Source organism: Loa loa (genome assembly GCF_000183805.2).
Source record: "Loa loa unplaced genomic scaffold supercont3.129, whole genome shotgun sequence".
Lineage (NCBI taxonomy): Eukaryota > Metazoa > Nematoda > Chromadorea > Rhabditida > Onchocercidae > Loa > Loa loa.
The window spans coordinates 23980-46299 of record NW_018108309.1 but is presented as its reverse complement, the minus strand read 5'-3'; the positions used below and the strand labels follow the sequence as shown (position 1 = coordinate 46299).

Genomic DNA, 22320 nt, shown 5'->3' with positions numbered 1-22320 from the left:
AAGATTCGCTACTTTTACAATGTACGGTAGATTGGGAGTGTCATCGTTTTGTAGAGTGGTGCTCATTACGGCAAGCTGTGATATGACATTAATTTCTCGTACGCTCGGTAGATAGCTAGTGACTCGTGGTTGTGAATGATGCGTGAGTGTGCTATGAAGATGCGAGTGTGTTAATGGGGCGGGTATCCCTTGGATTGCTTCTTTTATTGATCTTTCAAATGGCAGAATATACCGCTAATTTCCGTCTTGTTTAGTTTCTGTTGCGTACAAAAGTGATAGGGATGTGTTCTACACAAGTTTTTCAACACACTCCTCAAATGATATGCATAGAGAAGTTCTTGAGGGATAAGTGATGAGAGGATAGCGTACGAACTCCTGCTTTCAGTGGACACGACTTTTCAATGAACTGTCGAGAAGCACTTGTTCATAAATCAAACTAATCCTGAGGCTTCCTCAGATTCACCAAGCTTCCTTCCTGCTATTTCCACTTCTCGATTATAACTCTCTTAGGGTGAAAAGAGTTTTTTGATAATGGCATAAATGTCATGGATATTTTATAGTCGTAACGGACTCCACTAATTGCTTTCAGTATTGGGACGAGTTAATGGGACACTTAAATTTTCAGGAGAATCTATGATTAACTGTAAGATAATTATATTAAAAGTTGTCGTCGATTATGTTTTTGAGGATCAGTTTTTAAGCATCTAAAAGCTTCCTGGATCAGTTTCTAATCCCAAGAATTTCTGAAGACTTCCTGGTGTCCCACTCATCCTTAATTTCTTTCCTCATTTCAGGTAGAGCTTGGATTAGGGATATATTTTCCCGTATTTTAGAAGCACATTTTCTGTACGAGAAAACAAATCCAGAATTGCTGCAGGAGAAATGTCCGGCGGCACTGCCATGGATACAATGTCATCTGCACCACACATGAACGAAGATAACGCTATACGTTATCTCACCAGCTTTGGTAAAGCTTGGTTCTTTAAGATGCTTTTTTCTTCGATTTATTCCAGGTCTCTTAGCGGTTATTTTAGTGGTATATTCTTCTCTGCAGTAATACTGGACACGAACTTCAAATGAATCATTTGGCCTGTTACTACATTTCAGAACCACACTTGAGTCCCACGAAAAAGGCTATTTTCTTTGTTTGTCTAGATAATTCAGAAATCTCTAAAATTGATTAATTGAGTACTGTTACATAAGTTTTTTTTTTGTTTCTGACATGAGAACTTTTGCAGTGAAGTCACCAGTGAATGATGAGGCAGATATTAAAAAGAAAGAAGAGTCGATTATGGAACTGGGTAATATGTTAGCGAAGAATAAACGTACTCAAGAATTGCGCAAAATGATCGAAAATACTCGTCCATTTCTTGTATCATTAGGCAAGGCGAAAGCGGCGAAACTTGTTCGAAATTTGGTTGATCTCTGTCTCATGATTGATAATCAGGATGGAGATATTAAGGTAATCTTACTGCTTCTAGAAGAATCAATGAGGAATTATTGAATTTCTTTCATAGCTTACATACTATCCTCTCCCAGTTTATCAGCAGAACGCTCGAAGCAATCAAGGATTTGTAGTACTTGAAACAATAAATGGAACATTCAAAAGATAAATGATTCAATAAAAATAAAAGCTCTTTCTTTAGTCATCTGTAAAAATACTTTTTTTCTTTAATAAAGTATTTTTTTTTCACTGATGTCCACTGATATATTTCCAAGGTTGACCTATGCAAGGAATGCATACAGTGGGCAACTGAACAAAATCGAACATTCTTGCGACAGACACTGCAGGCTCGCCTTGTTCGTCTTTATAACGATCTTCGCAGATTCACTCAAGCACAGCATTTAGGTACATAAGTTTCTCAGTTCTTGAATTTTAGTACGTTTAATTTGACTGATTGCATAACCAATAAGTAACCGAACATTTTAGCAAATCAGCTGGTTCGCGAACTGAAGAAAGTCGATGACAAAGATGTGATTGTTGAGGTACAACTGGAAGAAAGCAAAGCTTGCTACCATTTAGGGAATTTGTCAAAGGTTTTTTCCAGTTAACATTCTATTCCATCGTGCTAACATACACCATCGAAAGTGCCCAATGTAGCCTTACACTTTATTGCTACGTCTAATTAAACCAATGCTTTCTCAAGAATATCTAGTATATATCGGTGTTTCTAACGCAAGATTGCTGTGTGTATCGTGATTTTGCTGTATACTTCACTATTTAAGCTTGTGAGATATAGAAACATCTGAGAAAAAATTTTTGGTGTCCGTTTTTTTTTTGATGAATTTTTTTCAGGCTAGAGCTGCTCTGACATCAGCAAGGACAACAGCAAATTCAATTTACATGCCTCCTCGCATGCAAGCTGCCCTCGATATGCAATCTGGGATTTTGCACGCTGCTAGTGAGCGTGATTTTAAAACAGCGTTTTCGTATTTTTATGAAGCCTTCGAAGGATACGACACCGTTAATGACAAACAAGACGCTATACGTGCTCTTAAATATATGCTTTTGAGCAAGGTTGCATTTTACAAACTTCCATTTTTTAGTTCTAGTTTCACACACCATGTTTTCCGAATGTACTAATTCCGTACTTTTGTTTTCTTCGTTACTTGTTCTCATGATATTTCATATTAAACATTGCTGTAGCAGTATTTTTCAGATAATGCTTGATTCCCCAGAAGAAGTTTCAACGATTTTATCAGCGAAGCTAGCGTTAAAATATAGTGGATTAGATTTGGATGCCATGCGTGCAGTTGCTGAGGCTGCCAAGAAACGGTCACTGGCTGATTTTAATGCCGTATGTCTGGTCCTTCATAGTTTACTTTCATTCGTATAACTTATTAGAGCATGCAAATCAGTTTCTTTCTTCAGGCATTTGGAAGTTTTCGTGATGAACTGCAGTGCGATGCTGTTGTAAAGAAACACTTTAATTCTTTAAGTGATAGTATGCTCGAAAAAGATTTATGCCGGATAATTGAACCGTATTCCTACGTCCAGCTTGAACACATTGCTTCAAAAATTGGACTTACTAGGGACAAAGTGGAGAAAAAGTTATCACAAATGATACTGGATAGGAAGTTCTCAGGTAATCATTCGCATTTCATTAATCAATCTGTTCTGCTAACACTCCCTAATTCGTGTATAAATTGGTTTAGATATTAAAGTTGGCATACTTTTTACAGGAAGCTTGCATCAAGGCGAAGGAATGCTAATTGTGTATGATCTTGCTCCTGTGGACAAAACGTACGAAGCAGCGGTGGAAGCCATTCACGCAATGAGTGAGGTAAAATTTTTCTTAAAATACGTTTGGTTGTATCTGGATTAGAGTATTGGTGAATAATTTATATAATTAAAAACTTGCTACAGGTCGTGGACGCATTATACCAGCGGGTGAAGAAATTAAGATGATATTGTTCTTTTTAACTGGTGATATCTCTGAAGAAGAGTTTGCCGCCATAACACCCTAATTTAAATGTAGCTTTTAAATTGTACAGTTCGGAGCTGCTTACATACATGCATCTTACGGAAAAGGGTAAGATAAGGCTGTCAGAAGTGATTAAAATAGTACAAATCTTGAATGCATGAAAGTATGTGATACAGAAACTTTTACTCTACGTACCGGTGTTGTCATTTAAATTTCATCATTTTTCCCTTCAGAGTTATATGTAGCTTCTCTGTTGTTGACACTGTGTTTAGCCCAGTATCCAGTGAGATTTTGTCATTTATGTTTCAGAACAACCTGATGTGTATAACTGATTATGAAATCTCAAAATAATCATGCAGTTATGATATTAGCTCAGACATATTGTTTGCCTGCGTCTCGATAACATTTTGATCAGATAAACACCATTGCAATGTACATCACTGAAATAAAGCAAGCTTGTGTGCAAGCTTGTATGCGTGTACGTATTATAACAGCCATTTATGACCTCTTGAACATATTATTTCTGTTGTCCATTTATTCATTGTTTCGTCTGGTATTTTTAAATTCCAGCTTACGGATTGCTTCATAGTATCTCTATGTGTCGGGATTAATCGTAAATTGGCGTTATTTGAAACACTTGGTTCTTTTTTGAAAATAAAACATGAGCTCATTGTGTTTGTTTGATAAAGTTGTTGATCATAATCGTAGATAATACATTTTTCCCTGGCGTTTGGTGTTTACTACTCACAAGCATTACTTTGGAGTCTGAGGACATTGTCCATGTTTTGTCCTGCGGATTGTATCGTGTCTCAGTGTTATAGCAGGAAATGTAATGCAAATGCTGGATGAATTCTTTCAGAATTTTAGTTCCTGTTTACTTCGCTTGAACTAAGACAGTACTAATCATCTGATTCGGGGTGCTCTTCTGCATGTCGGTAGTCGGCCTCTGTCCATGGTATGTTTACCTGATTTCTCATGGTTATTTTCGTCTTATAGTATATGACAGCAGTAGGAAATTTTTGGGAAGTTCTTTTTATATATATATATATATATACCAGTTTACTCAATCACTCAACCAAACGCCTATGACGGCTTGGTGAATCCATGCATTATGGACATACGGACATTAATAAAATTCGTTTGGTCACATGATTTCCCGTAATTACATTGATTATTTCTGGGAAAGTTAGGGGCCCATGTTTCCATTATCGATGATTGCGATCATATATGCAATAGTAACAGCAAAATAATTGCACTGAATATGATCTGCTTTGTATTTTATTTTCCAAATTTTCTAAACCTAAAAGATGAAATGTAGGAAAATAATTGTTACTGATTGTATCGATATTGTTGTTTTTAGTATCCCGGCTACTGATGTCTATAAGTGTGACGCCAACTTCGATAGCTCTCGCCTCAATTGATCGTTTATTGGTTATTGCGGCAGAAAAATTTGATTCTAATAACCCGGATTCTTTGTTTGATAAGGTTTTTGTTTTTAATTTGTTATGGTATTATCAAATTCTAATTAGTATTTTATGAACTGAAAGAGGAAGTTGGGGTGAATACTAGTGCTCCATTTATCTGTACACTGTGCTGCACGAAATATTTCGGTACTCTGCTATAGACCGGTTGTGTAGCTTTGTAGCAGTGTAAAAACACTAGGAAAAATTTCAACAGAAGTTGTAAAAGGAGATAATTTATAACCGGATTTGGCTGCTTCTTGTCGACATGAAGTTAGTAGTTAATGCAGTTGTGTTTATCAATAGAAGGAACGTGAGAATGGATTCTGAATTGTAGGGGAAATTTTGTTTTTTTTTTGAAGTTGCACCTTATTTTTATTTATTTTTGGTCCGGATAAGCATCATGATCCATCACTTCAGTATATGGTTTGACGATATACACATTGATTACATTATGATTATTTCTGATTGCATTATGATTATTTCGGATAATTTTTAGGATTTCTTAAATCACTTATTTGTGGCACCTTTTTCTACTGAGAGTGGCATTGTTGATCAATACGTTTTTCGCGTATTGCTTGATAATATCATAACATCGAACACATTACTTTCTGATTGTCTACCTGCTTCAAATCCAACAAACACAGCTGCTCGATCTGTATCTGTTAGTACTGTTGCATTTCAAAAGCAGCAGTCACTTGCCATTCAACAACAACCACGGTCCTCATCAGCTCGAAAGTACAACCTACAACTAAAAGACAATTTCTGCGCGTACGTAATTCGACAGGTTGGTGTTGTGTTGTGAAACCGGTACGCCGGTCAACTTGTATATATAAGCATGAGCTTTCCAATAGTGATATATTCGGCACAAAATCAGTTCTCGCTTTTGCTACGTGTGAGAAGTAATTATTATGTGGGTTTGATTTTTGTACTGGAAATATCTGCATGATCTTTTGTTCTTTGTATTATTTCAATGTTGATGAATAAATCTGGTTTGGTTGCTTTTTAAAGCATGAGTTTTCTATTCTGTAGTATTTACGAGATCTGGTAGAAGGATTTACGATTATTCAGTACACACCAAAGTTTGACGATTATGTAGACTCTTTGCATAGGGCCTGCGGTACTATTCTCAAGCTATTTTATACAGTTTACTCATTAATTTAGTGATTTTTTTTTGACACTTTTTTCTGCTTTCTTGGTCCGTTGATTTCTGAGTACCATCATTTCGACGCTGAGTTTTAATTTCGTATTGCCTATCAAGACCGGATTCCACGTGACTAATTCACATATGTTCATTTGTAACATTATGCAGCATTTTTCTTTGCATGTTTCACTTTTTCCATTTTTTTTCGAATACTTGTGTACATAAGGTATTTCTGTTCATTGTGATCTCAGTAATAATGATAGTGCAGTTTTATTTCAGCAGCTGAAGAACTGTATCAAAGATCCAACAGCAACTTCTATACGGCTTTTTTATCGCTTTGTTGAAGTATTGGAGGAAAGATTAGTGGAAATACGGTATAGTCTACTTGGACGTTTTCTTGAAACTCTTCTTGTTTCACTACTATCCGTTGATCCTTCTATTCAAGTGCTTGTTGGCCTTATTCTCTTCTCTTCTTCACTTGTGCCGCAAACTACCAAAGGACTTGGCCAGTATCTTCGTGTCGTCTTTAGAACATTATTTGAAGCTACCAGAAAAGGTAATTTTTAAGCCAAAGATACTGCGGTTCTATCCCTTTTGCTTTAGTTTTCTTGCGTTGTTTGTAAGTTCAGCAAATGCGTTTTGAAAATATATTTTTTCACTTCAGATAATTCAGCGGTCTCTGATTGTGCATTATCTACTGAATTCATTCATCAGCTTTTTACGTCCCTTTTCTCAACGCAGATTATTGAATTTGTTGCGATTGATCAACAATCTGTTATCTGTTTTCTGAAAATTTTTGAAAAAGGTGTGTTTGTTTTATTCATTCTGATGTTTATAAGAAGTCTTTTAAAATGATTTCTTGCTGAAATCATTCATTTTCATGAAACTTGCTATTATAGAGCTTGCTATACGTGGGATTACTTTAATAAGGACTCTCCCGCCACTCCAACTTATTTTGACAGCTGCGCCTGAAGGAAATTCCAAAGTATCATTATCATCAGCAGGAAGTGATCATCTTTCACCCTTTGATTACGTTGATTTGGAAGATAAGGATCTCGATGAGATAATGGATAGCTTGGCTTATCAGAATCCGAATTTACTGGCACAGCAGATCCAGGTATGTGATCGAAATTGATAATTGCTACTCACAACCACATTTAAAAATGTAGGCAAAATCTTATGTGGTTCAGTATTCAGTGTTCGCAGGCGTTCATTTTTTTATGGTTTTTTTTTTTCACTTAAAAAAATTCTTTTGACAGGAAATTGGTACGACATTTACGTTAAGTGTGAAGTCATGTCGGCAGCACCTGATCTCGCTGAATTCCGGAGATGGAACTATTTTGAATGCTGTTAATCTTTCTCGAGTTATTGTGATGATGATAAATACATGTTCCGGCTCTAATATGCAGCAGTCGGTCCAACCAAGTATTTTATGGGACCATCGTTCCGGAAGTGTTCCAGGTGACCATATTCCACATCTTTATTTGTTTTTGCTACGAAAGAATTTCTGACTATTTCCTAGTCGAAAGTCTGCTTAAAAACATTAATATTTCAGCAACTGGGACTAGTTCATCGGCAGAAAGTTTGTCGACTACGACCAGCGGTCTCTCCGAAAATTCTGCGAGCGTAAACTCATCACAGTCGATGCAACAGATTACTTGGAATGCCAAAAATTTTGCCAACGCCATTCGAGAGCTGGTGAGAAATCCCAAATTTCGGTTTATTTTGCGTTTTTCACAGGGTCTTTCTCGATTGCAAGTCTGAATGTTTTGCAGGCACCAAACCTAAATTGGTCGGAAATAATAATGCACCTTGATCAAACAAATTTTATTGTGCGAACAAAAGCGCAGTTGCAGTTATTAACTGCAATTTTGTTAGAAGGTCTTGGTTCTAATCCTTTCCCGATAGGCTTGTTGTATCGTGAATGGAATTTCCACAAATACGGCCAGGTATCTAATTAGACTTTTACGTAATGCAGTCAGTTGTTATATCGCGACATGGAAGCACTAATGTCTCTGTACGCCGCGATATTGAGTACAGCAAAATGAAATATCTGTCTTATCAAAATCGATGATTAGCAGTGGTGAAACTGAAGTAGGCTGCTAAAGGATCACTAAACAAATCTATAATGACTGTCCGGTGTTATTTTACCTCATTGTTGTCGGAGCTGATACACTACGTTGTACTTATTTTTGGTGTATTTCGCGAACCGTATGTCGCTAAACTTGGAAGTTTTTTATAACTGTGTAACTAATTAGTTCTTTGCAGTTATCATGGATTGAGCAAATATTGCAAAATCCCGATGTATTTTGCTTTTCTGACTATCCTCACAAAGCAGTGAATTTGACTCCGTTGAAAGTACAGCCGGAAGAAACAAGGGAGTTAAGTAACTGGTGAATATTACAACTTTTGTGACCTTTTTTAGAAGTAGTTTTTTGAAAATTTTGTGACTTATCTAATTATAGGCGCTGTTTGGATTTGGTGGATACGTTGATACGACTAGGTGAAGTGAGAAAATTGGTGAATGGTGTGATGAATATTTTGCATAAACCAACTAGTACTTGCCCGGATGTTTTGTTGCTAGCTTTATTACAAATGCAGGCATGTTATTTTGTGAGATTGAATCATATTCGGTGGGTGTAATTCTTTGAAAACTTCAATGTTTGCAACATAAAGTAGTCAGTTTTATAACTACTTTTTTTTAGTTGCCTTCGTCAAATTTGCGCATTCACCTAATGCAGATGCTCATACCAACGTTGATCGGAAATCATCCGAATGCTGTTCCGGTACTAAATGTAGTTTGGAACTGCGAAGACAAAGTGCAATTACGACCAACGATTTTAACTGCTCTTTGCAATTATTATATGAAAAGTCCAGATGACCAAGCAAAATTGTCCCGAATCTTGGAAGTAGCCCATGAGCTTAAACCAGATGTCAGTATTTCTTCTTTAGGTTTTTTTCTTTATTAATATTTAAAGTCATCTTCTAGTATTTCGAGTGCTACAAAGATGTAAGCTCCTGCTTTCAAGTTCAAATTACTAGTGTTAGGCGGCCTTGGAAAACGAACATTGTGAATCCTCTTTGGAACATATTTCATCTCTGTCTTCTCTCTTCATCACTTCAATATTTTCAATATTTAGCATTTCTTGCTATCACAATAAATGATGAGTATATTTTTGCATTAAACAAAATTATTGGAATAGGTTTATCCAATAAAAACTATAAAAAGTTGGAAAGAAGGAAATCTTCAATTATTATGGATCATTTTGTATTCTTCAGCGTATTATGATGCAATCGGACTATTTACCAAAAATATAAGGCCATTATGACTACATCTAGTTGTGAAAAATGGCCATGTTCGCATTTCAGGGCTTAGCCGAACTATTCAATGTACCACAATTTCCCTTTACAATTGATTTAGCTTGTTTGGCTTCGAGAAGAGATTTCCTGAAGTTGGACAAGTGGGTTGATGATAAATTAGCAGTATATGGGGTAAGATCTGTTCTTTCATTTAGTTTAACTTTTAATAAGATAGTAAGACTGACTCTCATATTATTGAATAAGTGATGAATGTGGTAAATTTTTCTCAAATTTCATTGATTTGCTTTATTGCAGGATGCGTTTGCTTCACAGATTATATGTTATATACGTCGCCGGTTACCAGCGGGCATGGTGAACAGTAGTGTGTTACCGCAAGAGACAATAAGAGCGCTATTGAATGCTCTTTCACGGACGACTTGTATGTCTAGTGCATCAGTCAATGATTTATCCTCGCTTTGCTGTCAGATACCCGGGGTTCGTTGACACTTTTAAATTGGTTTGAAGAGTAGGTGTACACATGGGAGATATTTTAGGAGTGAATGTTGTCACTTACTTTTCACTTGCAACGCGTTTCTTTAATCTTTGGTAGTAGAAATATCTAATTTTTTCAACTTCAATCACTTTTCTGTAACATGAAAAAGACTGGATTTGGAGTATGGTGTTTTTTGTTGTCACTTTTAATTCAAGCATCAGTTGCTTGTTGATCGCGAGAATGTAAAATAATGCCTATTCTTATCACATAATGATAAATTCTCGGGGAATTTGTTATCCTAACTACTAAAATTTTATTAAAAATTAATTTCCTATTTTATAAACAGCTGAAAAACAGTGAAGGGCGTTTGTCAGCCATATCAACCTCTCGAACGCAATTAAGCGCAGCTGGAGCTGCACACTCATCAACGTCGAATGTGTTTAGTAGTGGTATAGGAACACCATCGGTGCCGGTGCAACAGCTCACCGGCAGTTTTGGTAATTTTCCGTTCGGGACAACTGGATTTGGTGCATCGAATAGAGATATGCTTGGTAATATTTTTAAAAATTCACAAAACTAAGTTTTTATAGATCTTTTCAACTAAAATAATCATGTTTAAAAAATATAACAATTTAAGCAGCTGCACAACAGATGCAAAATCGACAGCATCAACAAGGGAATTTACCTGGATCAGTGCAAATTTTTGGAAGCGGTACAGGAACAAATCTTTGCGTTCCAGGCTCGACTACAGGACCATTTCCGCAAGCAAATGATTTACTTAAAGTGAGTATAATGATTACTTTATTTTTATTCAGGTGGCGTATTTTCCTAAAATATTCAATTTCCAGGCGACGAATGCAGCTAATGTTTTGCAGCCGAATTTTAATGGAAGTCATGCTCTGTCAATGTCACCGTCCGGGCAGATGATGAGGACAGGTTTTATGAGTACTGGAATACCAACAACACAAACGCGGTCAGGACCTGGAGCTGGAGGACCTGGTTGGAGTATGCCAGTTGGTATACCAGGTTTGATTTCTATGCGAACTTTTCGTTTGCTTTCTAAGTAATTGATTTTCCTTGGTCACTTCAGCTTTAAGCTAATATGATCTAGAGATCTCGAACTTTTGGATGATGACTTTTACAGTGGAGAATATCTGCCATTACATTTAGGAGAAGCTACAAGCATGCTAATGCTGTTAAGTGCAAAATTACGATATACTAATTAAGTGATACCTGACCGCTTGCATTGTGGCCCTTTCTTGCAACATGTGCACGTTTATGCTGTCATGCAGTTATGTCATCATGAGATAGTATCGTGAATAACCGAGAAGTCTCGCTGAAAATATTTCACTTTAAATATGACTCTCGATTAACAGAATCACCATATTTTTCTCATTTAATTTCATTCTGCTTAATTTAAAATACATTTCTTTTCTAGATCCAGTGAGTAAACTGAATTCAATTTCATTCCTGCTTAGTTTAAAATGCATTTTCAAATTATGTTTTATTTCTAAAATTATTCAATGTATCATGAAACTTCTTTTACCTGTTATTTAATTCAGCACTTATAATTGTAGGAACTGGTGGTGTACGAACAACACCGGGATCCACTAGTGGTCCTTCTTCTGCTCTTGATTTTCGCGTGCCACCTGGTGCTCCTGGTTCAGCAGGTCGGCCAATATTACCGCGATTCTTTGTGGCACAGCTGTGCTGATTTTTTTCCATGTAGAGGTTTAGCGAGAAAGATCCACAGCAGTCTCACCCAAGCTGAAAAGACTATCACGTGTTGTTCATAAAAGCAAATCAAATCTTAACTGCATTGTAGATGTAGCGTCAATATCATGAGCTTCCATTGTTGCATATCCATATGCAGCTTTTGGAGCAGCACAGTTAATTTCGGTTCCCAGTAACATGACATCGGCTAGCGGTGAATAGAGTTAACTGTAACTGTGGCGGATAATCACTTTTACATTTTCTGTTTTCAGGAAATATATTGAATGGAAACAGTTCATTTGTGCATAACGCAGCTGGACAGCAGCAGCAACAACAGCAAGCCAGTGGCGGCTCGCCAGGTCGTATTACTGTACCTCCGGCACCTATGGACGATCTTACTTCCGTACAGTTCAGTGAGGAAATTCAAAATGAAGCAAATATGTACTTTCAGCAAGTAATATGCTTTTATTTTTTTTTGAAACATGAGCAATTTAGATCTTAATGTAATGAGCTTTTTTCTTTCTTTTTTTTGATATAGATACAAAAATAATCGTTTACCACTGCCAACTGCTTTTACGTTTTTAAATTGCTGTCGTTGTAAAAACACATGTGTTTAAACAAACTGTCGGAGTAAAGGGATCATGCTTTTAAAAATCCATTTTCCTTCTTGAGGTTTTTGAAAACCTTTCAATGAAAAGTTAGTGATGAATAAGAGAATTGTGTGTTTGTGTATCTGAGGAATGAATGTTGGGATGGAAATTTTAGTCAGAACTGTGAAACATTCTTATTTTGCAGATATACTCTCAGCATATGCAGATGCCGGTCGCAGATTTTGTTGAACGCTTGAAACAGTTTAAAGCATCAAATGTGCAAAGGGACAAGGTTTTGTCTTTCTTAATATTTTTATATTTGTGCGTTTGTGTACTGCACACTAACAAGAAAATCCCATTTACAGGATATTTTGGCATGTGTGGTCAAGAATTTATTCGAAGAATATCGATTTTTTCATGAGTATCCTGAACGAGAGTTAAGAACAACTGCAGAAGTATATGGTAGCATTATTCGTGAGGGTGTGATATCGTATGTTTTCTTTTATTTTAATTTACTTACCACTAATGCTATCTTTTTTTGATAGTTTTGAGATTTTTGGTCATTGAGTGACTATCCTTCTGTTTGGCTGCTTTGATGACATAAAATTTGAGCTTTAACAAGGAATTGAAAGCAGTCAAGAGTTACCATGATGCTAAAGTAATCTACTTCACTATCACTCATGGGACTAACAGAATGTTGAGTTTGCAATATCAGCTGTAATTGTGAGGTGGCAAAATTTTTTTAAATACATGTGTAATGAGATCCATATTGCAGGAACTTGCAGTTTGCTACCGCAGTGAGGAAGGTAATAGAATCATTGCAAGCAGAACCGGGTAGTATGCTTTGGACATTTGGAATCGTAGCGCTTAATGCATGTCGGACAAAGCTGAGTTTATATCCCAAAGTATGTGTCATGATTGCTAACCAACGAAATTTCCAGCATTTCCCTCAGAATTTGAAGGTATTATGTTTGATTTGATAAAATAATGGAAAAAAGTTATTATATTCCGTTACAAAGAAATTAAAAACACTTTCTAGGGGATGTGAAAAAAGTCTCGCATCTGTTCTGGTTTTTGATCATCCAGAGTCTATGAGTATTATTTTGCCGGTTTTTGGTGTTGTTAGTGAGGTGGTATTATTTTTAACCGATAAAGGCTGTTTGTTTGGTCAGACTAGTATAACTTTTGCATTTATTTGAATTATTCTCTTAGACAGAACAAAATTTCTGATTTTTCAAGTTTTCTGTTCGAAAAGTAATTAATAAATAATTTTTTTAAAGATTCTTTTTATAAATCAAATTCTCACATATTCACATTATGAACCGTACTTTATAAGAAGGCCTAAAGCCTTTAAATATGAACATCACGTATACGTACGAGACAATTTCTGCATTGTTGAATTATGGGCATGTATGGTTATTTAGGATTACGTAACCAGTGGTATACAGGGACAACAGCCACATGTTCCTGGTCGTGAAACACCAAATTGGCAGCCGCAACAACGAACAATAACTGATATGAATCGAGCTTTAGCAGCACGTTCCGTATGGCTTCATGAAATGAATTGGATTATTGAACTTTAAGCATGAACCAAATCACAAATCGTTGTAGTACTGTAAACTCTTAATATTTTTTCAGGGTTCATCAGTGTTGTCTGTTACTAGTGTTGACACACTGGTTAATGCAACTGAAAAAGAAGGTAGTCAGATAAAGCAACCATCAGAAACTGTAATGGAAAAAGTTGCATTTTTGTTCAATAATTTAAGCCAAATCAATCTTCCGAAAAAGGTGGGTTTTAATGGTACGTTTGCTTATAACTGGATAGTCATTGTAGATTTTTATCTCTGAAATTGGATTTAAAATTCATATTATGTTTTTGCATCTCTTCAGGTCGAAGAAATAAAAATTATGATCGAAGAACTGGATGATAACTTTATTCGATGGTTAGCACAATATCTGGTGATGAAACGTGTTAGTATTGAACAGAATTTTCAACCTCTCTACAATCTCTTTCTTTTGGCAATCGAAAACAGAAAGTTGGAAGAATTCGTGAAGTTGGAAACTTTTAGGAACATAAAGGTATTGTTTTTGACACAGTTGAAAACTTTTATGGGTATCAGGCAAGTTTTCCGTTAACCTTTAACATACGTATTGAGGATTTCAATGATGGCTTCTCTTACACATGGCATCGGTTCGTTTGATCTCATGTAAATACAATGTAAGAATCAGCATCCTGAAGCCAATATTAAAGATCATTTATGCCAAGGGCGTCTGTTGTATGATAACAGCTGCTTGACCGAGAGTTTGCTACAGCTTTAGCATTGGGAATGTTATCGATGTGGTACTATGTTCTTAGGATCGGAAAAGTTTTTTCAAACAGCTTTGGCTGAAGCACTATGTAAACATACATCAGTAAAAAAGTGAAATCTGTTCAAGTTCAATTTATTTCACATAGTATAGTTTAGATCATGCTTCATTTTTTTTCTTTTTTTTTGAGATTCTCTTGAGAAGCGATAAACGACAAGCAGCGACGAATTTTGGCGATAGGCAGTTGCTAAAAAATCTCGGCTTATGGCTGGGTGCGATTACAATCGCCCGCGACCATCCTATCGTTACATCGGTATTTCTTAGTATTTTTTTCACACTGTTTGAAATTTTTCCTTACGAAAGTGCGTTTGTACATTGGCTGTTACCGTTTTAATTTAAGGATTTGGATATGAAGTCCCTTCTTATGGAGGCTTATTACAAAGGACAGCAAGAACTTCTGTTTGTTGTACCCTTCATCGCGAAAATTCTTGTCTCTTGTAGTAAAAGTCAGGCAAGCCTTTCTGATCATTCATATTTGACACGAAGTTTTTGAAAGTATCTTCGCTTCTTACGTTACCTACCGTTTGCAGATCTTTGGACCAAATTGTGCGTGGATAAAAGCGATTTTCAAAATTTTGGCAGAGCTTCATAATCAACCAGACTTAAAATTAAATTTGAAGTTCGAAATAGAAGTACTCTGTAAGGAATTAGGCGTTGACCTAAGCAAGCTCACAATAGAAGATGTGCTGAAAGATACTGAACGCTTGATAAGGCTTCCGCAACAATTAGGCGATCTAAAGATGTTAAAACCACCCGAGCTACAGGTATCTGTTGTTTTTTGAACAGTTTTGTTTGTCTTAGTGAAGTTGAATGTATTTTAAAAATAACAAATTTTCACTAACTTACCGAATTGTGAGTTACAGTTTAGTGATCTGTCTATAATATTATTTGTATTATATAGATTGCACTTTCAGATGGCGGCTTCACCTGTCCCAGCAGTGCGTGTCAATTCTGAAGCTTCTGCAGAAGTTGTGGCAGGTATACCACAAACAGCAACTGCTGATGTTGATCATTTGATTGGCAATTTATCAAGCATCACTATGCCGAGTAAAACTTATTACAGCATAAATTCTAGATTTGGTTGAAATTTAATTACTATAGGGATTTGTATAATTTACTTGACCAATCGTTCTAAGTTCCCATGCGTTGCAAATGATAAGATTTTACCTGAAGCTGAATTTGTCACGTCTTTTCCTGTATAAACTTGTAATTGATTCTTCTCGTATCTTCTACGCACGTTTGATAATGGTAGATTCAGCAGTTTTTATTCATCGAAACTTTCACTGTCATTGTGTCTATCTTTGATGTCCGCTGTTTCAGACGTTTCTTCAAATTAGAAGCGGGAACAAACTACCGATTACTGAGGTCAACTTTCTGGCCCTCCTTAACTCAATGAATTGCTATCCTTTTACTTTAGCGAGATTTCTAAGCATCTGTTTTTCAAGAGGACAAAATACGAAATTTATTTGCTAAAGAATAACTTTGCTTTCCAAGGCAGTATTGCTTAACAGAGTCTAGAAGACATCACAATTTCGGTGCACGTTTTCCTCTCTTGTTTCGTCAGATTCTGGGCTTTATTCTTCAAACTTTCTATTGAACTGAAAGTATATTCTACTGACATTTTATCTCTGTTTATCTGAATGCATAGCACACAGCTTTTTTCAAATAATATACAATTTTTGATATTTAGGAAGTCAGTCTCCAAGTGGTACACAAGTGCAGACACCAGCTCATTTTCACTATCATGATATAAACATTGTTTCCTTCGATGGTCTTACACCGCATTTGAAGCTGTCAGCTTCATTACCTTTGTTTCAAGTTAACTTTTGTCCTTCACTTTTGTTTTTTAATCTGAAATGTAGAAATATTTTTATCATTTCGAAAGATATAGCGTAAATTTATTTTTCTGCATCGAAGTTTTAGTTGAATCCTCAGTTGAAACACGTCGTTCGGCCAGCAATTAGTCATGCGATTAAAGAATTGATTGGACCAGTTACTGAGCGAGCAATTCGGATTGCTATGCATGTTACAGAACATATCTGCAAGAAGGTAAGCTTGAATTGTTTTGATGCTGTTTCTTGTTCAGTTTTACTTCTTCCCGTATAACTTCGAACTCATCTCGTTTTAATGATTATTTTTATGAGCGTAAGATTTCAGGATTTTGCACTAGAACCGGACGAGCAAAAAATGCGTCGTGCCTCACAACATATGATTCGAGCGATGACAGCGGGAATGGCATCCATAACATGCAGGGAGCCACTATCTTCAACTATCCTAGGATTTCTTAAAACGGCATTCACAAATTCTTTGCGATGCAATATTACACCTGAACAGGTGAGTGGTTTAGTAGTAAGGTTAAACTATATTGAATATTTTTGGATTTCCCGAATAAACTTTTTATTCATGTTTTTTACAGCAAAAACTAATCGACGAAGCTGCAACAACTATTGCGGAAGACAACGTGGAATTGGCAACAAATTTTATAGTCAAGACAGCATGTGAAAAAGCAACTCCCGAAATGGATAAACGCCTTGAATCTGAATTCACTACCAGAAAGCAATATCGTGTTGAAGGTCGACAGTACGCTGATCCTGTTGCCCTTGCACGCGCTCAGCAGATGCCAGAGAAAATACGACTTCGTGTTGGATCGGTTACAAATCATCAGATGGTTGTTTATGATGAATTTTCCAGGTTTTCAATTTTTTCTAGATTACAAATGGAGGATAAGATGGTAAGAGCAATTCAACCAATTCAATTTTATGATAGCAGGGAATTAATTTTTAGCCGGATTTGTGGTTTCAAGCCAACAACAGCCGAAGATATGATAGTCGATTTCAGTATCATGAAATCGTCTACTCCAACTACCATGCAGCCAGTGATTCAACAGGCATAGTGTTTAAATTTCACGTTATAAAACATATTTTTTGTTTTCCAGAAAACTGCAAAAATTGTTACATTAATCTGGACTTCTTCTAAACTGTGCAAATCCATAATTCATATTTCAGTGAAAAGTAATAGTTTTTACATTTGATTTATCTGAGAATATCATATCCAGTTTTATAGCCTGGAATGGACAAAGAAGTGGAGCAATTTGTGACAGCTTTACAAATGCTTGTGCACGATATTGATTCGATATTATCCGCTTACGGTGTACCAAATTATCGAGCAAGTGCTGCAATTGCTAATATTCGTGACGCAGTATCACAGTTGGCATCAAATCCACGTGAACCAATTCAAATGCATAACTGTATACAACGCATTGTTGAACAAGTCTTGTGTGCATATAGAAATGCAGAATTTCAGCAGCATCAACTGCGTACGTTTGGCAATACCTTTATTTATCTCATGTAATATTTATGTCTTTACTGTGCATTTCTCCTAATAACTTATAAACTTTGGGCAGGACTTGGAATGGCAGCAGTCAGCAGTGATGACCAAGTGTAGGTTGATTTATGTTCTTAAGCACTGTAATATTTATTTTCAGAGTTCCAAGAACTACATTAAGATTCTGTATCTGCATTTTAGAAGTTTAGCTAACTAGAACTACGTAATCGGAACTATGCCAACCTTTTGTGGATTGTCAACACGGATGAGCGCTGCTGTCTTGGTCTCTTCGTAAAAGATTCATACTGACTGTACTTGGGTTATACTAATCTCTGAATTTATGATATGCTTTGTTGTTGATGATTTTGATATCCATGTAGTTTATTTCTTACTACACTGTCATCGAACATTACATAATTATGATTGAAAAATAAATTTTTCTGCTTGAAAATCTGTCGTTTCAGCGCCTCCGGAAGTGGACTGGAATCGCAGATTAAAGGACATCTTCCTTCAACTTTGTCGTATCCTACTAACACAAATTCCCTTGGGTGACTTAGCTCGTCGTATGACTCGAGTGATCGTGGATTGCCGGTTAGATTATCGATTCAACGTTGATGCTATGGATCTGCTTGCGAAACACATGCTTATCCAAATGAATGTTTATGATCAGAATTTGGCGTTGTTGATCGATAGCGGCAGCAATTTTGAAGTTTTTTTCTATTCATTCTTTATCCATCAGTAGTTTTGTGTGCATGCTTTCAGTCATTGGTATTGTCAATTTTCACTTAATTGACAGAATGTCATATTGAATTGATTATTGCATTCCCAATCCAAACTCGAGTTAAGGTTCATAAGTTCCGTGAAGGGTCTCTCAACTGACTTGACATTTCTTCGTGAATTTAGAATGATATTATTGGGGAATAGAACTGAAAGATGTAAGCATAGTTTCAAGTACTCTTTAAAAATTGGTGAGATTTGTTTGCTTTCTTGCTATAATTTGGAGTTGTCAGTTCAGGTTGGTTCGGAAAACATTGATGAAATTTAGTTTATATTTGTAAGGAGTTTTTTTTTTTTTTCATTTGATAGGGACAGCTCTTTTTTGCAGGCTTTAATATTTGCTCAACGATTTTTAAAACTGTTGACAATGAGTAATCCAACACATTCGCGACAAGCAGTTTCCGAATCAATGCCTCTCACGATGGAACAATTGGCTAAGGCACAGCAATTCGGACAAAACAGGCCAACTCCTGAAAGGTATGTAGGACTTTTTTTAGGATAATGCAATGCTTGTAGCTGCTGTGATTTATGCATGGAACATTTTTGACTTTCAGATTCGTGAAGGTAATAAGTTTCAGCTTTGCAACGGCAGCAGTACCACTAGGTAACGAAGTGGGACTTATTGGTTCACGAGGTGTTACATCACTTCCACCACCTTCAACCATCACTGATCGTGTGCATAACAGTTTACCAGCAGCACTTGCTGCATCTGCGCCACCGTCTGGTCCAATTGGAAGCGGTACGCATCTAAGGAGCGATAATAATGTGGACGATGGTGCCGAGTTGCAGAGCAAGGTAGAAATGATATTACGAGAATGGATACAGCTTTGTTACACACCGCAAGCACAGAAAGAGCCTCAACAAGCTCTTGCGCAAATTGTTCATGTGGTAAGGCAGTTTTTTACTTTTTACGATATTGAATTGTTAAAGAATTAAAAATTCTATGGTCAGCATGTACTTAATCTACAATTACATGCCGGAATTTTCTAGTGAAGTAGTATTGTTTGGTAAATTTCTATAACTTATACAGGGTGCAATTTGCTTCTTCATCTCCACAATACGGAGACAGAATTCATGAGACATGAAGCCTCAGATATCTGTTTTAGTGGTAGACTTTATTTTCGAATTCAATTAATTTAAACTGTTGCATATTTCCAGATGCATGAGCAAGGTGTTATATCAACAGATGAGATGATCACACGTTTCTTTCGTTTGTGTACTGAAATGTGCGTTGACGTGTCATATAGACTAATAAAGAACGATGTAAGCGGCCATCCGACGACCGTTGTACGACAGCGATGCTATTATACACTTGATGCTTTCGTCAAACTCACATGGTTAAGAATAATTATCAAGCCGTTAGACGCAATACGCTTGAACTTTTATCTTTCCGTTATTTTGCGCCGTTGTTAGAGATGATGTGAATTTTGGGTTTTCTTACAGTTTGATGATCAAACACAGCGATGGTAGTCAATATCAAACGAAAATCAATTTGTTGAAGAAAGTATTGAATATCATCACCAACGTATTGCATTTGGATCACGAGGTTGTTTTACTTTTTTTTTTAAGCTTGTTAGTGGTAACAATTCTTGTTTCACAGCAAAGCTTGTGAAAAAAGAAACTATATAATCAACTTGATTTTATTTTGATAGAGCCTATCGTTAAAGATATAAAATTCCTGCTTGAGATATCTAATGCAGGCCGTAGGTAATGTTAGCCGCCATTGTTATGATTAATTTTCAGTGGGATTTCAGCAAATTAAGCTGATTACTGAAAAAACATTGCTCGTATTCGATTTTTCGCTTGTTGATCTGCCATCTTTTACCCTTAACAGTTTACTGATTTTGATCTGCACTTGAATCATTTTATAATCCAAGTTTTTTCTTTTTACAAGCATTGTCTCGAAAATAGTTTGCAGTTTAGGTCCGCGGTACTGATTTTCACGCAATGCCATATCAGCGTATCCTAATCATCATGTTCAATGAACTTACCGCTCCCGACCCTGCTTTGGATGTCATTTCATGGCATATATTAGAGGCTTTCGGGTAATATTTTGTAAGATTACTATTCATTTCAATTGTTGTGGTCGTTGTCTGAACAACGGTTAGAATGTTGCTCAATATTACAGACAGGCTTTATTTATCCTACAGCCACGACGAGTTCCGGGTTTTGCTTATGCTTGGCTAGATATCATTGGACATAGAAATTTTATTGGGCGGCTATTGAAAGAAAGCGCCGAACCAATGAAAACAGCTGCCATGTACACTCAGTTGATTATATGCCATTTGAAGTTTTTGGCTCCATTCTTGCGTAATATTCAACTTCCAAAATCAATTGCCATGATGTATAAGGTATGATTCTTTATTTAACTTGTGCTCTATTACGAAGGTTCCCTTTTTAAGCCCATTATGTGTACTATCTTAACTGATCTTCTGTTACCTGGTTCAAGTCTTTGGAACGAGTTGGACGTCACGTTTCGGAATACGACAATCTTGTAGTAAGGGACGACAATCTTGTAGTAAGATGATGGTGCATAGGAGATGAAGCACTGGAGATTCATCAGTTGTCATTTTTAAAACTATAATTATGCCTAAATCTAACAGTTTGTGTCACGATTCAGACCATATTCTGATGATTTAGTATTTAGGGTACTCTTCGCGTTTTATTGGTGATTCTGCATGATTTCCCAGAATTGCTTTGCGAGTATCACATTGTTATCTGTGATACTATACCACCGAACTGTGTTCAGTTACGCAACCTTGTACTTAGTGCTTACCCAAAAAACATGCGGCTACCTGATCCGTTTGGCTCAAATTTGAAGGTAACGTTTTCATGTGTCTTTTTGAAAACTGCTTTTCAATATTGACATTATACATAGTGTAAAATCAGTGTTCATTTTTATAGGTTGATAGCTTGCTAGAAATGACTCAAGAACCAAAAATGAATATCAATATGGCTGCAATCATTCCTCCTGATCTAAGAACGCAACTGGATGATTATTTAAATACTCGCTCATCTGTTGATTTTCATGCTAATTTGCCAAGTTTGTTGCAGGTAATCCTTCTTTCCACTGACCTTTTTGATGATTTGGTTCATGACCATATCTTTTGTCCATATTTTTCGAAGAATGAATACAATTTCAGGTTAGTAACATTGCTGGTTCGAAGTACAATACAACCGTCATGAATGCAGTTGTTATATATGTTGGAATGCGTGCAATTCAAGCAATCCATGAGAAACAACAATGCATTACAATGACTACAATCGCACACACAGCATATATGGATATTTTTCAGAATCTAGCAGTGAGCTTGTGTACTGAAGGTTCATTTTCCAGGATTTTGTTATTTACAAATATATTATTTACAAAGAAAAAAAAGTAGAGAATCTTGACAGTATAAGAGGCGTATTGTTAGCCTGTCTTTTTTCTTTTTTTTTTTTAATTCAAATTAAATTAAAGATTTAAATATGAAACAACTTCACTTCAGGACGGTATTTACTGTTCAACGCTATAGCAAATCAGCTGCGTTATCCGAACAGCCACACGCATTATTTCAGCTGCACCCTATTATATCTATTTTTAGAAGCAAATACTGAAGTAATACAGGAACAAATTACGCGGTAAGCATTTTCATGAAAGAATTGGTTGTTGACTCATAATACCGTGATTTTATCTGACAGGTCTTGTTTCATATCATCCATAGTTTTGTTGAGAATCCAGGTTTTT

The 22320-nt window shown here is 36.1% G+C and overlaps 2 protein-coding genes across 3 annotated transcripts in view; both read left to right on the top strand.

Moving 5' to 3' along the window:
* Nucleotides 1–882: 882 nt before the first annotated feature.
* Nucleotides 883–3409, top strand: LOAG_04911 (proteasome regulatory particle; the record flags this gene model as incomplete). Its single annotated transcript, XM_003140448.1, has 9 exons — nucleotides 883–967; nucleotides 1239–1462; nucleotides 1720–1849; nucleotides 1931–2037; nucleotides 2297–2518; nucleotides 2661–2798; nucleotides 2873–3086; nucleotides 3184–3284; nucleotides 3368–3409. 9 exons carry the CDS (start codon nucleotides 883–885, stop codon nucleotides 3407–3409), a joined length of 1263 nt encoding a protein of 420 aa, XP_003140496.1.
* Nucleotides 3410–4278: 869 nt separating this feature from the next.
* LOAG_17788 overlaps nucleotides 4279–22320 on the top strand; it is a gene marked incomplete at both ends in the record, with an annotated part of 19512 nt that continues 1470 nt past the window's right edge. The window contains 45 exons of one of the 2 annotated variants that reach the window (XM_020450450.1): nucleotides 4279–4380; nucleotides 4786–4910; nucleotides 5385–5672; nucleotides 6309–6585; nucleotides 6694–6834; nucleotides 6929–7146; nucleotides 7289–7490; nucleotides 7585–7727; nucleotides 7805–7978; nucleotides 8298–8422; nucleotides 8495–8642; nucleotides 8735–8962; nucleotides 9399–9521; nucleotides 9645–9824; nucleotides 10169–10373; nucleotides 10460–10605; nucleotides 10671–10848; nucleotides 11400–11492; nucleotides 11808–11989; nucleotides 12331–12417; nucleotides 12491–12615; nucleotides 12901–13087; nucleotides 13550–13669; nucleotides 13764–13913; nucleotides 14016–14204; nucleotides 14623–14745; nucleotides 14833–14943; nucleotides 15023–15256; nucleotides 15407–15539; nucleotides 16183–16310; nucleotides 16416–16541; nucleotides 16650–16826; nucleotides 16909–17183; nucleotides 17277–17379; nucleotides 17556–17808; nucleotides 18281–18525; nucleotides 18922–19070; nucleotides 19172–19481; nucleotides 19752–19930; nucleotides 20037–20139; nucleotides 20517–20638; nucleotides 20722–20944; nucleotides 21241–21414; nucleotides 21498–21647; nucleotides 21737–21917. In XM_020450450.1, coding sequence (XP_020305860.1) covers nucleotides 4800–4910; nucleotides 5385–5672; nucleotides 6309–6585; nucleotides 6694–6834; nucleotides 6929–7146; nucleotides 7289–7490; nucleotides 7585–7727; nucleotides 7805–7978; nucleotides 8298–8422; nucleotides 8495–8642; nucleotides 8735–8962; nucleotides 9399–9521; nucleotides 9645–9824; nucleotides 10169–10373; nucleotides 10460–10605; nucleotides 10671–10848; nucleotides 11400–11492; nucleotides 11808–11989; nucleotides 12331–12417; nucleotides 12491–12615; nucleotides 12901–13087; nucleotides 13550–13669; nucleotides 13764–13913; nucleotides 14016–14204; nucleotides 14623–14745; nucleotides 14833–14943; nucleotides 15023–15256; nucleotides 15407–15539; nucleotides 16183–16310; nucleotides 16416–16541; nucleotides 16650–16826; nucleotides 16909–17183; nucleotides 17277–17379; nucleotides 17556–17808; nucleotides 18281–18525; nucleotides 18922–19070; nucleotides 19172–19481; nucleotides 19752–19930; nucleotides 20037–20139; nucleotides 20517–20638; nucleotides 20722–20944; nucleotides 21241–21414; nucleotides 21498–21647; nucleotides 21737–21917 — 7519 coding nt within the window. Of the gene's footprint in view, nucleotides 4381–4785; nucleotides 4911–5384; nucleotides 5673–6308; nucleotides 6586–6693; nucleotides 6835–6928; nucleotides 7147–7288; nucleotides 7491–7584; nucleotides 7728–7804; nucleotides 7979–8297; nucleotides 8423–8494; nucleotides 8643–8734; nucleotides 8963–9398; nucleotides 9522–9644; nucleotides 9825–10168; nucleotides 10374–10459; nucleotides 10606–10670; nucleotides 10849–11399; nucleotides 11493–11807; nucleotides 11990–12330; nucleotides 12418–12490; nucleotides 12616–12900; nucleotides 13088–13549; nucleotides 13670–13763; nucleotides 13914–14015; nucleotides 14205–14622; nucleotides 14746–14832; nucleotides 14944–15022; nucleotides 15257–15406; nucleotides 15540–16182; nucleotides 16311–16415; nucleotides 16542–16649; nucleotides 16827–16908; nucleotides 17184–17276; nucleotides 17380–17555; nucleotides 17809–18280; nucleotides 18526–18921; nucleotides 19071–19171; nucleotides 19482–19751; nucleotides 19931–20036; nucleotides 20140–20516; nucleotides 20639–20721; nucleotides 20945–21240; nucleotides 21415–21497; nucleotides 21648–21736; nucleotides 21918–22320 lie in introns of those variants that run through there. The other variant, XM_020450451.1, reaches the window with a different exon arrangement.